The sequence below is a fragment of the Emys orbicularis genome, chromosome 1 (assembly GCF_028017835.1).
Source record: "Emys orbicularis isolate rEmyOrb1 chromosome 1, rEmyOrb1.hap1, whole genome shotgun sequence".
In the NCBI taxonomy this organism is placed as follows: Eukaryota; Metazoa; Chordata; order Testudines; family Emydidae; genus Emys; species Emys orbicularis.
Window position 1 is genome coordinate 96,750,157 of NC_088683.1, and position 14,462 is coordinate 96,764,618.

Here is a 14,462-nt window from a genome sequence, read left to right on the forward strand (position 1 = left end):
GATGGTAGGGTGGCGTTGATATTTTATGATAAACACAGGACAATACACAGAGTAATAAACCGACCAATCACAATGGCAGATACAAACAGAAAGAACAGCATTCAGCTCTTCTTGGCTAACTCGAGCGTAGTCCGACTGCTCTCGGAAATACTTGGGTCCCGAATAACTTCGGCATCGATTCCGGTTAGCTTCGGCATTGGTCCTGGTTACTAGATTGAAGATTTGTATTGGGAGAGATCAGAAATGCCCGTTTCTAGAGCTTTCTGGTTGGTAAAGTGCCGGATAACACAGCTTTTACTGTATACAGTTAATTTTTTTTTTTAAATACTGCAGTTTTCCTTTAAAAATGGAGGTGTGGAAAAGACAGCTGCAAATTCACTTGAACTTCCGCTTCACGTTGCTGAGCCAGCTGTTAATATTCCTGCTCGCTCTCTCAGCTGCAATAGGAAACAGCTTTCAATTATCTGGTTTTATGCAAACACCCAGATAACAGTCTCCTATTGTGTGTTTGTTTTACCTGGTCACCCCCTTTGCCATATGATCTCCAGTTAACTCTCACATGACAGCAGCTCAGTGTTGGATGTGAAGCAGACTGGTGGTCTAGAGTCAGATAATGAGCTCCTTTCCAGCACTGGCTGCCCAGGGTCTTTAGCACAAGAAGGGAAACTTCCACCCAGGAGCACCCTGCCTCAATTGATTTTTTATATATATATAGAACAAGAAGAATCCATTTAGAAAGGAGTAACAAACCAGCATCCCATCTAGCAAGTTTCCCAACAAGTCTTCAGCAAGACAAAAGCCAATAAACCTAGGTTTTCAGTAACAATATAAAAAGAGCAATCAATGGAAATCGTTAAAGCGACACAATCAGCTGAGCAGTTACACTTCTCACTGGAATTATTTTTTACTTGCTTGTGTTAAGAGTAATATCTACTATCACTGAAAGAAGTTAGCAAGGGAAAAATGTCCCTCCCCCCGGCTTAATTTGTGCATTTGACAGCATTTTGCATATAGTTAGTTCCACTGTTTCCCCTGTTCTTTGTGAGTCTTTCATACAGCAATAGGACAGAAAGAAACATTTTAGAAAAGAGGAAAGTGTGACTGTAAAGACACAAACATTGGCCCAGGGACTTGGAGACAGATGTGGCACCGGAAAGCTCTCTCAGTACGTATTTTAAAACTGCATGTTGAGTGTGTCAACTTCAAACATCCAAACTGAACCTCCCCGTCAGAAATGAGAGATGAAAAATCTGTATTTGTTCTAGTCCATCTCCTCCAGCCCTCACAAAAAGTTTTTGCTTTAGAATTTGAATCAGGGTTCACCAAATCAAATCCGCTACAGCAACTCCCATCCTCACCCTTGCATCTCCCCTTCCCACTCAGGTCAGGTAGTAGCATATCCCGGATCTGTAAGTGCCATTTGCTCCTCAAGTCAATATTTGCTGTGAGTGCCTGTGGAACCGGAGTTTTCCTCCCAACCATAATTAAGCTAGCAATTGAAGAAGGCGGAACAAGCAACTGGGAGAAAGGAAACACAAGGTCCAGGGAGGGCCTGTAACAGACAATGAAAGGTGCTGCCCTACCCTCCCAGCGTGACACCCAGTTAAGTTTTTACACCTATGCACAATTCCATGGATCTCGTCCCTTATCACATACAGATTAAACAGTTTCTATTATACTTGTAGACCTGATTCATTCCAGGAAACATCTCTGCAAGGTTTATAACCTACTAGCCTAGCAGTGTTTTGGGTTGCTGTAAATACAGTATAAGGACAGGAATGATGCAATGACAGTGGATTAGCCCTCTGACTTTATCTCTAGTGACCAAGTGATTTAGAGCAACAGTTAAAGGAGTTTAAATGGCTTCATCCTCGTTCCCCCTACGCATCACATCAGACCTCACAAAAGTCTGCTGATGATCGGGTAGTTACTGCTCCAAAGGGATCCTTGGACTGGAATAGCAGGAGGTGTGCCAGGTCAAAATTGGGGTTTCATGGCAGAGCTATGTGGGTGAGTGGGCACAGCAGGATGGTGGCTTGCCAGGATCTAGAATGTAGGGAAAACACTCAGTACTTAAATGGTCCCCAATCACTGAAATCATTGTGAATTAAGGAGACTGATTGTATGTTTGCCGCAGGAGGAAAGTAAAGAGAAGACAAGACCTCTCCTTTGCCTCTTGCAGTGTCTCCTATCACACAAATCCAGAGCTCTATAGCTGGTACAATGAATCAAGATCTAGAATTAACAACCAAAGAAAAGCAAACTGGAACTCCCTGTCTCTTCCCAGCATGAGTCTACTATAGAAGTTTGCAAGAGACTTTTATGCACCTCTTTGAAAGTGTAATTATGGTCAGAAATGTAATTAATTTAAAATGCCATCTTCTTATGCAACAAATCTGCTCCCTATGTGCAGCAGTTGTCTCATTATAACAGCAAGAAAAATAAAGGTTTTATGAGCCCTGCAGGCTCATCACTCAGCCCATCCTGGCTCATGCAAAAGCAACAGAATGATTAATTACATTTCTAATTGCAAGGCCACATTCAAACTTCTGATTCACTTTGAAGATAACGCACGAGAGGACAGAATCTTGTTGCCTGGTGATAATGAATAAGCCAGGAAGAACCTAGCTTGACTTTCAGATCACAGTTTGACATGGTAGGGCTGGCACAGAAAAAAAAAAATTATACACTGTGCACATCTGATTATGGATCCATTGAGATGGAATGAACATGGAAGTCCAGGATGCCAACATAGAGTCATTTTTCAGAGCAGAACTGCACTTTAACATTCATTTTAAAATACAAAAAAAGGAGTGATATTTTATCTACTGGGCTCCAAAGCAGACAAATGACTCTGTGCAGGAGAGACATGCTGGCCAGGTAGAATCATGAGAGGCTCTAGCATCTGCCTAAATCATTTATTACACCCTAAACCTGGAGATTGAAAAGCCCACCCATTCATCACAATGACAGCTCTGCGAAAGGAAACCTCAGGCCAGGGATTTGCAGACTACAAGATTTTTTCTTCTGCCAGCCCTGCAAACTCACCCTGAGACACCAGGGTCAAGCTGTGTTTTATTTTGCTCACCCAACATCACCAGTAATAAAAAGCCCTGCAAGTCAAATTACGGCCTTAGTGACACTTGTACCTTCCAAGGCCTCTGATGGATTTGAACAGATTTAACTGACTGGACCTGTAAGTCTGTTGACAACGCACAAGGAAGAACAGATTCCAGTTCACTCTCTCGTAGCTTTGTTGGCTCTGTGGGGCTAACAAGAGCAAAAGGCAGCACTAGATTCAGCAGATGTGACTCTGAATAAACCCAGGCAGCAGATCTGCTGAACATCACTCTGCTGAGTGGAGCTGCAATTTAAGAGATGTATTCAGGGCCACAGTCAGATGACTCCTTTCAGAACTCTGCTTTTCTAAAATCTAAAAACATGACATCCCTCACTATAAGGTTAGTCCCACCCAGACCACTGTCCAGGATCTGCTAGAAATGCTCCTTTATAACACATGCCACATGTTAAACTACTTAGGCCCAGAACTTTATATGCATGTTCTCAAAGAAGCTGGACTATATTAGGACTATTAACAGCTATCGTGGTATGAGATAAGAATGATGTAAGAGTGATCATATTTCATGCCTGTGGGAATGAGAAAGGATCTTTTTCCTTACTACAACTTTGTACGTTTGGCCTGCTACATTCTCATTGTTTTCTCCACTCATTTTTCAAGCATCAGGAACTAGACGCTGCCAAGGGGAAGACTTGGGATTGACTGACCCAATAATGCTGTCGTAGGAAGTGATGAACCAGACCAGTTATACTCATGGTATCTCCTTTGTTTGTAAGTCTCAGAAGTCAAGTCTATTTTCACCTTTCCTAGGGGTATTGTTGGCAAACCCTACTCTCTAAATAGCCAGATTGCTGCATTACCAACATCAACTGCTGTGTTTCCATTTTGAATGAGCAGACAAGCCACTTCAGAGGGTTTGCATTACACCCATTCATGCCCAAAACCTGGAGGCTATTGCCATGTTGCTGGTCTTCCTCTTCCCTCACCCCCCAGCTTTACACCAGACAGAACAGGAGTCAGTCTCTCCTCTCAGCATATCTGAACAGAAACTGAGAACAAGGGGAAATATAAGGCAGGCAAGCTCTGATTAGTGGCAAAAAGGCCAAGAAATTGACCAATGGGGATTAGCGACAACCAAGGGAAAAGTAATTCATGAGCAGCCTCTAGGCAAGTCTGAATAAAATCAAATAGAAGAGGGACAAGGGCACCGAGGGGGAGCAAGAAAGGACCAAAAGAAAAGATGGACAGAGAGAAGGCAGGAGAAGATGCCCCATCAAACCTAATTAAATCCAGTCATGAATCATTGTATAAAATGAGTCAGAAAGTTGCAGTGCAGCCCCTGAGTCACCAGATCAGGTGAAATGGAACCTTCCTAGGGACTTTAGAGGAGGGACCACCCTGAAGTCACCTCAGTGGCGAGGGAAGGGATATGAATACAGAGGCAGGACAGAAGCCTACCCTACCAGCAGACCAGGATCCAGCCCTCCCCTTGCTGCTAGAAATTATAAGTATGGTTTTGGTCATCCAGAAACATAGGACGGGAGCTATTTTGTTAACATTTCCGCTCCTGGCAAGGTGGCTGTATTCAAACAGACCCATTTGGTAGGATTCGTACCTTCCGGGTCCAATTCTCTTAACTGCGAACCACAGCTGAAATCTGGAGGAAGCATACCGAAGTGGAATGTGGGTGTGTACGAAAAGGAAAACACCCCTGTATATGAAGGGTGCCCATCTGAGCCAAGAGACACACAGGTCTCTGTGAATAAGCCACCTCTGTGTGTGGAGGGCTCCCAGATAAGAGGGTATTCCTGCCCACTGCCCAGCCCTCAGGGTTACAGGCATTAGGGGACAAGCTGCGGAGCAGCAGCGTGGCTAGAGGGAGAGACTACGTGCCCCATTCCCAGAGGGCTCCTTATCGAGGCTGCGTGGCCCATCTGGCCCCTCTTTCCCCGGCCCACGCCAGAGAACCGCTTTCTATGCGACTGGGCGCTCTCAGCCAGGCATCCCCGCCGGGCCCGTGGTGCCTGGCCAGCCGCGCTGCTCTCAGTCCCTCAGGCGCCGGCCCCGCTCACAGAGCCCAGGGCGCTGCCCGGTCCCTCTGTGCCCGGCGCTGCCCTTCCCCGGCTGCCCCCGCCCCTGGCTGGGCTGTTCTCGAGGTCCAGCCCGCCCTGCTCCGCGGCCGGTCCCTCGCCTGCTGCCCCCCGTCCCGCTCCGCGCGTTCCTCCCGCTCTCCTGTCCGTCCGTCTGTCCGCCCCTCGGACCTCGCCTCAGGCACCTCTGTCTCGATCGGTCGGTCTGTCTGTCCATCTGCCTCCCCCCCCCTCCGGCTCACCTGCTCCGCGTGCCGCTCCCCCCGGCCGGGAGGGGGGCGCCCCCCAGTCCGCAGCCGCCTCAGCCCCCTCCCTGCGGCAGCCGCCAGAGACCGACCGCTTCAATCGCCGACAGCAGCACCGAGTCTCCCCGCCGCTGCGCATGCGCGGCATCCGGGCGGCGCCATGGGGCATTGTGGGGAATGTAGTCTTTGATGGCGGCGCGCCGGAGCTCTCCCTCCGGCGGCGCGCCATGTCGCCCGTCACAGCCCCAGCGCTTCCCCCATCGCCGGCACGCGCGAGACTGCAGAGCCTGTCCCTGCAGCGCGCTCTGCTGCTGAGCTTCCTGAGGGTGGCAGGGGGAGCCCCCTTTGGCATACGTGCCTGCACCCCCTCTCCCCAGCCCCCAAAGGCAGGGTACCCCACCATGACTGAAACTAGGGCCCGATTCGCCCCCTGCCGACTTAGGTCACTCAGGCATGTGAATGTAAAAACCCCCCACTGAATCTTCACCCACTGGTAAACCGATGTTTTGGGAGACAGGTGGTTACCTCTTCCCTCTGCTTGACAGTAATTAGGTACATTGCGCTAGTTCTGTTTCTTTGCAGAGCTAAGAGATAAATCTTGGAAAAAATGCTGTCCATCCTGGTGTAGCTACTGTCAACAAATTATACATATGCAAGCAAAGACAGCCTTACAAAGGGGGGGACCAAGGGATAGAGATTGGGTGATAACAGAGTGAAGGACAAGAAGATAGAGAGGAGCCAGAGAGCAGCACAGTTGCAGGAACACACACTCCTTTTCAGGAGTCAATGGTGGCCATTTGCAGGGGGTCAGTGCGCTCCAGAGCATGGTGATGGGCGGTAAATCGCTCTCTACTGTTGTCACACTCCAGCCAGCCAGTGAATGGAGTCAGGTATAAAGGTCATATGGAGAGAGAATAGTGAACAGTATGCACGAAGAACAAACATTTTACATTTATACAAAAACAACAAGGAGTCTGGTGGCACCTTAAAGACTAACAGATTTATTTGGGCATAAGTTTTTGTGGGTAAAAACCTCACTTCTTCGGATGCACCGAAGTGCAGGTTTTTACCCACAAAAGCTTATGCCCAAATAAATCTGTTAGTCTTCAAGGTGCCACCAGACTCCTTGTTGTTTTTGTAGATACAGACTAACACGGCTACCCCAATACTTGACTACATTTATACAGCACCTTTCATCTGAAAATCCTTTTAATCTGTGTTTGACACACACCAGTCACTTTACCCCACTACTAATATGCAGCCTTCACCTCCTCTACACAACAGTACCAAACAATATGAAACTGAACACTAGCCCCAGTTTTAGGTCTGCAGCATGTAATTTACCCACATTGGAAATTGAGGCTAATATGTCCCCTCCATTCCTACCCTTAGCTATTGTGAAAAGTACCATGACTCCTTTAATGGCCCCCATAACACAACTTAGCACTTTAATCTTCCAAGCACTGCAGAAATACTAATTAAGTCTCATACCACCTGTAAGGTACATATTAAGCCAGTTTTTACAGGTGGGTAAAATGAGGAACATAGTGGACAAGACCTGGACTGGGTCACACAGAAAGTGGCAGAACCAGGATTAAAACACACGATTTCCTGGTACCCAGTCCCACATGAACAGCATTGTCTCTCTACAAGATGTCAGGCCCCTGGCTTTATGCTTCATCCGAAAATATATGATTTTGTTAAGTATCACAGGGAGTTATCTTAAACCTCAAATATATTGACTTTCACCCCCTATTGCTTGGACTATGGAACTGGGTATATTTTGTCCATTCACACAGAGACTTCAGATGACTGTAACTGTGGCCATCTTATGTTTAGGTCCATCATCATTTAAACATGGTCTACCTAGGTGAAACACAACAGTATACAGTATTTTCAAGGTATGCAGCTCCAAGGAGTCTGACTATTGAAAAACACTAAAAGATAACAGTTTCCAATATCTGACATAAAAGAACTATACTGGAAAGCTGGCCGTGTGTCGACTAGTCTTGCATGTGTATATAAAGGGTAAGAGGGGAGATGGTGGGTTCAGGCAAGCAGAGGTGAATTGGAGGACAGCCTGTAGTTATGTCAAAGTCAACTACACAATGGATAGGTGGTACATTTCTAGTACTGTATTGGACAATCTGGTATTCACTCTATAAGCCTCATGCCCCTCTCCCCTGCCAAGCCCATGATGCATAGTCATAAAGTGGCTTAATTTTGAAAGGTAAATTGGCAAGGATAGAAAGGCAGAATTAAGGGTGTGTTAAGTTTTGCATTTCTATAATTGCAATTTTTTGTTTGAAAGAGCAAAGCTCCAACAGATTTTCCTTATTGTAGTAATGTGCATTTACACACATTACTACAGTAATATCAGTTACTTTGTTTAGTTTAATCCTAATAGCAATAGGATGAAATTAAGAAAATAAAAATATAGGCTGAATAGTCTCTCAAACAAAGTATTAGAAGACTCATTGCTCAGGACATTTAAAGTTAGATTGGACAAACCAACAGTCAGGGAAGAATGAATAATCCAGTATTTGTAATTGTAACAGATTAGTTGAGCTAATAAGTCTTTTCTACCTTTCATTTCTGTGATTATTCTGGTTACATATAGTGATCAGACCCATCCCTGCTTAGCTTGGGATATCTGCTGAATATAGATTATCGAGATGTAACAGGATAAATCCCTCCAAAATATAATTCATTTTATGAGCTGTTGGAAGAGCTGCTTCTGCAGCACTGTATTGGACCTACTGCTATAATGGCCAAGGGGTATAATTCCCTGACAGGTATAGCAGAGCCACATAATGCAGAGGACTCTGTTAATTTAGTTGGGTAAAGGAGAAAAATCTTGAACCAGGTTCTTCTAAACTCTGTAATAGATTCAAGTAGAAGCCCCAGGTGAGACCCAGAAAAAGATTTGTGTGTATCACACAAAGCTTCCAAGGAGGGTGGCTTTGTTCCGTGTGTTGTATTTGTTTTCCAGAAAAAATACAATAGGATTTAATCGGAGACCCATTCAAACATCCCACAGCTGGGTTTCCCCAACTGGCATCAAATCTAGTTTCCAGATAAGGACAAATCTGTGCGCTCTCTCTTCCCTTTCTCTTTGAGGGATTCTTTCCACTAACACTCTCCCCTCATCTCTGGAGGAAATACATTTGAAAACTCCAAATCTACATGTGCTCTTAGGCATCCATTTGAATAAACAGTCTGAAAGTTACTGATGTTCAAATTAAACTTCTTCTAAACAGATGGCCAATTAAAGTTTAATATAGTAGGAGCAGGAAAAATATATAACACCACAAAATCACAACTGTTTGAGAGAGATTCTGCATCTCAGCCCAGCAGCAAAGTAATTAGAGGAGTGGTGGGGTCATGGCCTGAGATTTCCAATTTCCCGGAATACATAATATAGTAGTATCCAATTAAACACTAGATCTTATGTTGGGAAGTCTAGAAAGTCCTTTAAATCACAAAGACCTCCAGGAGAACAGGTTGTTTCTTAAAATAGCCGTGCCTCCACCTCTCACATGAGACTGCCAGGACACAATCAGATTCCCAAATAAAAACAAAAAAAATCTGAGCTCTCCTGATCACGTCTTCTGTGGGACTGCATATATTAGAGAAAAAGGGGAGGCTTTCCCTGTGCTGAAAGATAAGACTAGGAATGAAGTGGCAGAGAAAGGAGAGGGCTGCAGAATCATGTTTCAGGAATTGGTGGAGGGTCAGACAGCTTTTCTGAAATCAAGGAGAGTTTAGTTTATAAAAAACACACACGTTACAAACAGGAAAACATACAGATTCAGAAAAAACTAGCAAACCCCTGAAATTCTTTTGCATCTATGAGCTCTATGAGAATCCCTACCCTCTCTTTCCTCACCATAAGGGAACACAATCTTGGTAGACAAATGATTTTTGTATCCTTGTATGTTCCCTTGGCTGCATTTCAACAACAGCTCCTATCTATAACCAGTGATTCTAAGCAGCATTGCTCAGCCTTAAAGCCAATAGCCACTGGGCCTGGAAGTAAGGATCACCTTGGTTGGTCCCACTCCACATCTTTCACGTATGATTATTGTGCACTACAGCCAGAGATTTTGGTACAGCACAGACATGTTATGGCTGGGTTGTATCACAGGTATTGTCAAGGACTGCTAGCTATGATGAAAAGTAATCAGGCCCAGGCTCTCTCTCTTCACTACTCCTAATCATCTGGCCAAAGCAGGTGTTAAGTGTGATTAAATCATAATCATAGTCCTCCCACAGCCATTTTCAAGGAAACAGCTCCTACCAACACTTTGGCACCACTATGGACAATAGTTTAACAGCAGACAAATGGGACAACAAAGCTGGTTTCCCTTTGCCCATGCCCTTCAACTGATGATCAATTTGTAGATGCAACCGAGTCCCTAGGGCTGCCTACTTAATCCGCTTGAAACATATCATAAGAGGAGAGGAGAATGTGTGTGATGGAATTGTCACCCTAGTTTGGTCATTGCAAAACCAGAACAAATGTGGGCATTATGCCAACCTCCTCCCAGCAACCCCAGCACAAAGGAGAGGGAGGCTGTCTGGCTGGCTATACAGCAGACCCAGAACAAGCAGTGCCACCACACATCTGGGGAGCGCGAGTGTGAGCCCTGGGATGGCTATGTCACACCGAGGGTACAGACACCGACAAGTATAGACACAGTAAATAGATTTGGTTTATTAAGGCTTTTAATATCACTCACACCCCTATACATCCACAAGCCCAGCCTAAAGTGCCAGCTCCATTTTCACACCCATCTTGCTTTGGTACGGGGTCAGCATTGGGCGAGCTTCCTCCTTCAGGAACCTCGCCACCTGCTCAAGGGGAAAGAGGAAGGGAAGGTTAGAAAAATAAATGGGTTCCTCTCTGTGCTTCATTCAGCTCCAACTTGTGGCCCCAGGGTCTCAGTCTCACAGATGCACCCAGTCACCCAGCACATCAAGGATCAAAGACTATGGGGGAGATAGAAGGCAATTGAGATGGACAGAAAAGGGAAGGAATGCCTTATGTAGCTAAGAAAATGGTAACCCTTCCTTCCTTTAGAAGAATGGGCAGAGATCCAATCCTGTAATGGAAAGGGCAGAGATACAGAAAGCGGATTGTCTCAGACACATAAAGGGACATGGTTTGGATAATTTATGGCATGATGCCCCATAACATCTTAAGCTGCTTCCCGCAACCTCACCTGCTGGGAAGCACGTCCAGTGAAGGAGGTGGGCTCCAAGAGGCTCTCCAGTTGTCCCTGGATGGGGCTGAAGTAGGGGTCAGCACGGATCCGAGCAATGAGGTCATTATCCCCCCCTTCCTGTTTCACAACAGCAGCTGCCTGCTGGGAAAGAATGCGTATCTTCTCATGGCAATCCTAGGGGGAAGAGAGGCATCATCACATTACTGACAGCACACCTCAAGCCAGCTGACTCACTGGTGCATGGAGGGTAGAGGTGGGTCAAAGGCTGTTGTATCGCATAGCATAGGAATGAAACAGCTAAAGTTTGTATCATAGCTATTTGAGGCCAATCACCATATCATCACAGCACAGTGTGCGCACGCATGCGCTGCATGGTGCATCCTTTAAATTTTCCCCCCTGAGGTTAAGGGTCTGAATTATAAATACATTCCTTGTTTAATTACACTACACCCACAAAATAAGATGGTGGAACTCTTTCCACTTCCTCAAGCCCTTCCTTGGGGACACACTGTGGGATACTTTTAGTAATTCTAACCCATCTATGGTCTGTTGCTGGAAAATCATCATGACTGTTCCCAAAGCATTCTATAAACTGGGCATGCAGGAATTCCTTATCCACCACTAATTGCCCCTGAGGTGCAGGGTACATTGCAGGAGTTGAACAGCACAAAACATTCACAAGTTTGGAAAGGAAGAGAAGAAAACTGTCCGTCTTAGCAAGCAGGGAGAACGTAGTTACCCGAAGTGAGTTAAGGTTTATTTGGAAAAAAACAAGGGCCCAAAATATCCCCTCCCAAGGAAAATCCTACAGGATTGGGCACTGGGGGAGGTAACAGCCATAAGGATTTCCTTAAAGAGATGCCCCTGAATGGAAAAGGCTGTGCCAGCCAGTCTCCAAACCTAGGGAAACCAATGGCAGGCAGGGGTGTCTGCATAAAGACCCTGTACCTCCACACTGATCCCTGATCCCCACCCATGTAGCTCCACTGGAGCCATGTCAACAGAGACTCCACCGGCTGTGCTTTCCCAGAACCCTAAAATGCATTATTTTTTATTAATGCCCTTCCCACCCCCATGCTGCCAATGGCCCACTTGCTCCTCCAGTGGACCGCTCAGTTCCCCACCGCAGATCTATAGAGCACTCTCTATGGGGTCCAGAGGTGAGGGTGATGTTGCCAGCACCATGTAAGCAAATGAGTCCCCATCCCCTAGCTTGGAAAGAGAAGATCACCCTTGGTAGGATCTGTGGGAGACCATTTGGATTAAAGATAGCACAAAAGCAGAACAAGTTAAAGTTAGTCAAAGGAGTTAATGGGAACAACAGGAGATTTTATTATAACTGTATCTAACTATAACTAACTAAATAGTACTAGAGAGAAGGAAGGCTCACTAATAAATAAGAATAAAGTTAACTCCAAGGGTATGTCTACACTGCAATTAAAAACCCAGGGCTGGCTCATGTCAGTTGACTCAGGCTTGCAGGGCTGTCTAATTGCAGTGTAGATGTTTGGACTTCGCCTGGAACCTGGGTTCTAGGACCCTGCCGGGAGGGAGGGTCCCAGAGCCCGGGTTCTAGCCAGAGCCCAGACGTCTACATTGCAATTAAACAGCCTCTTAAGGGAATTAAGTTACCAAATTTAAGTTACAAAAAGCAAGTACACTGGCCCAAGCTATACTGGAGGGGAGGAGTGTTCAGGAGTGTCTAAGTGAGTTAGGAACACAAGTTCCATTGAAAGCTCCGAACTCACTTAAACAACCTGAAAATCCCACCCATTGTTACCAACCTGCAAGTCTAATTTCTGTCAATAATAAAACGATGAAACTAATATTTAGGGGGAAATTACTGTCTATAGGCAAGTGGAAATATAGGCAGCATGAATTTATTAAGAATGAATCCTGCCAAGCAAGCTGATTACCTGATTTAGACTGAACTACCAAAGCTAGTGATGATGGGAATACACAGTCCTGGTGCTTGGATTGTATTAGAATATTCAGTAACACTCGCTGTGAGACAGAGACTCAAATCAAATGGGTCTGATATGAAGCCTGTCTCCTAGATTAAAACTGGAGGAAGGATCATAATGAGTAATGAAAAAAGCACATATTGATTTTGTGGGGCAGGTAGCTAGTGAGGTGTCACCTGGATGGGCATTCAGTACAGCCTTATTTAGCATCTTCATTATAGCAGTGATTTCCCCCAGTGTTTTCATATACAAAAGATATTCAATTTGTCAAACTTGTTCCATTAACAATCATCCATCCTGCACTAGGTGCCTTTGCAACAAACAATTAAGAATTACAATCTGCTGTCATAATCTAATGTAATAAATAATGGACAGCTCGCTATATCGTAGGTGGATAGATATCTCCCCCACAGAGCTTCTAACAATGAATAAGAATTCCCCCAAGCTGCTCCCTTCCCAAACGACTGGGAGAAGACTGGCCCTGCAGCATAATCATAAGATTAACAGCTCTGGTAGACCAAGGAGTTGACAAGGGAGAGAGGGAAAATAATTCCGAACTTTTATATACCCCCATTCCTCAAGAGTATGATGCCTGGCAGTGAGCATCAGACCCTCCTAATTGGATACATACCTGGCGATTACCCCCTGCTTTCACCATGGCCATGATGATATTCTCTGTGGCCATGAAGGGCAGCTCCTGTCGTATCCGCCTCTCAATCACCTAAAAAAACGAAAAGAAACAGGCACTACCACACTGGAGTGGACAATCAGTAGATCTGATCAGGTATTTCCTGCCGTACCCCTGCCCCATGATGCCCCAAATTGTACAATGGGGAAAAACAAAACAAAAGCCACCTTTTCCAGACCCAGTCTAGAAATAAACATAGTAAGACTGAAATGTTGAAATTTTATCCTAGCTAATGTTACTGCAGGTGTGAGTCACATTCATGTAATTGCCTACACTTTCTTGAATCTTAGTAAGGGCTGGTTCAACCATATCCCGTGGCAGCAAGTTCCACAAGTTAGTCGTATACCTCAGAAAACAGTATTTTCTTTGATCTGTTTTAAGTTTGTGGCATTTTAATTTCTTCAAGAGCCCTCTGATTTTTGTATTGCAAAGAAAAGTGCCATGGTGAGAAACTGGACAGCTTGGCTCTGCAGCCCTTAGGAATATTCACTGAGCCCGCAGATAAGAATTCAATGCTCTGAGTGGGATGGCTTCTTCTGCAGGCCCGCAGTGCTAACGGGGATTCAGGACTGCATGCAAGTTCTGTTACTTTACCTTGGGATACACCACAAATCCTTCGGAGATATTCTGCAGCGTGCTCAGTATGATGTCAGCTGTGAGGAAAGCCTCAGCCAGACACACACGCCTGTGAAACAGATGTAACCAGGGTGTCTGGGTGAGCAAAAAAGGATGAGGCAGCCTAACTCAACCCCTAGTACCTGCACATGTCTCTCTAGATGGCAACTCCCCTTCCCAACAGCCAGAACTATTCCTTATAGGCACTTCCTGCTGGGATAGGCCAGAACTGGGGAAGCTAGGAGCAACCTACAGCATGTGCTGCTGGGACAGGCCAGGACAAGAAGAGCAGTGTGTTACCCTTACCCATGGCTACTGCACCATTCCCAAGTACTGCTGTTCTCCTTTTCAGAGGACCTTTACTGTGTAAAACTTTGATTATTGCAGGTTTCAGAGTAGCAGCCGTGATAGTCTGTATCCGCAAAAAGAACAGGAGTACTTGTGGCACCTTAGAGACTAACAAATTTATTAGAGCATAAGCTTTCGTGGGCTACAGCCCACTTCTTCGGATGCATCCGAAGAAGTGGGCTGTAGCCCACAAAAGCTTATGCTC

The 14,462-nt window shown here is 45.4% G+C and overlaps 1 protein-coding gene across 1 annotated transcript in view; it reads right to left on the reverse strand.

The window, feature by feature from the left end:
• Positions 1-10,135: 10,135 nt before the first annotated feature.
• ADSL (adenylosuccinate lyase) overlaps positions 10,136-14,462 on the reverse strand; it is a 45,128-nt gene continuing 40,801 nt past the window's right edge. Inside the window, exons 10-13 of the mRNA XM_065408252.1 lie at positions 13,889-13,979; positions 13,238-13,327; positions 10,640-10,816; positions 10,136-10,268 (exon numbers count right to left, since the gene is read on the reverse strand). Of these exons, the coding sequence (XP_065264324.1) occupies positions 10,182-10,268; positions 10,640-10,816; positions 13,238-13,327; positions 13,889-13,979 (445 nt within the window). The 3' untranslated portion in view covers positions 10,136-10,181. The remainder of the gene's footprint in view (positions 10,269-10,639; positions 10,817-13,237; positions 13,328-13,888; positions 13,980-14,462) is intronic.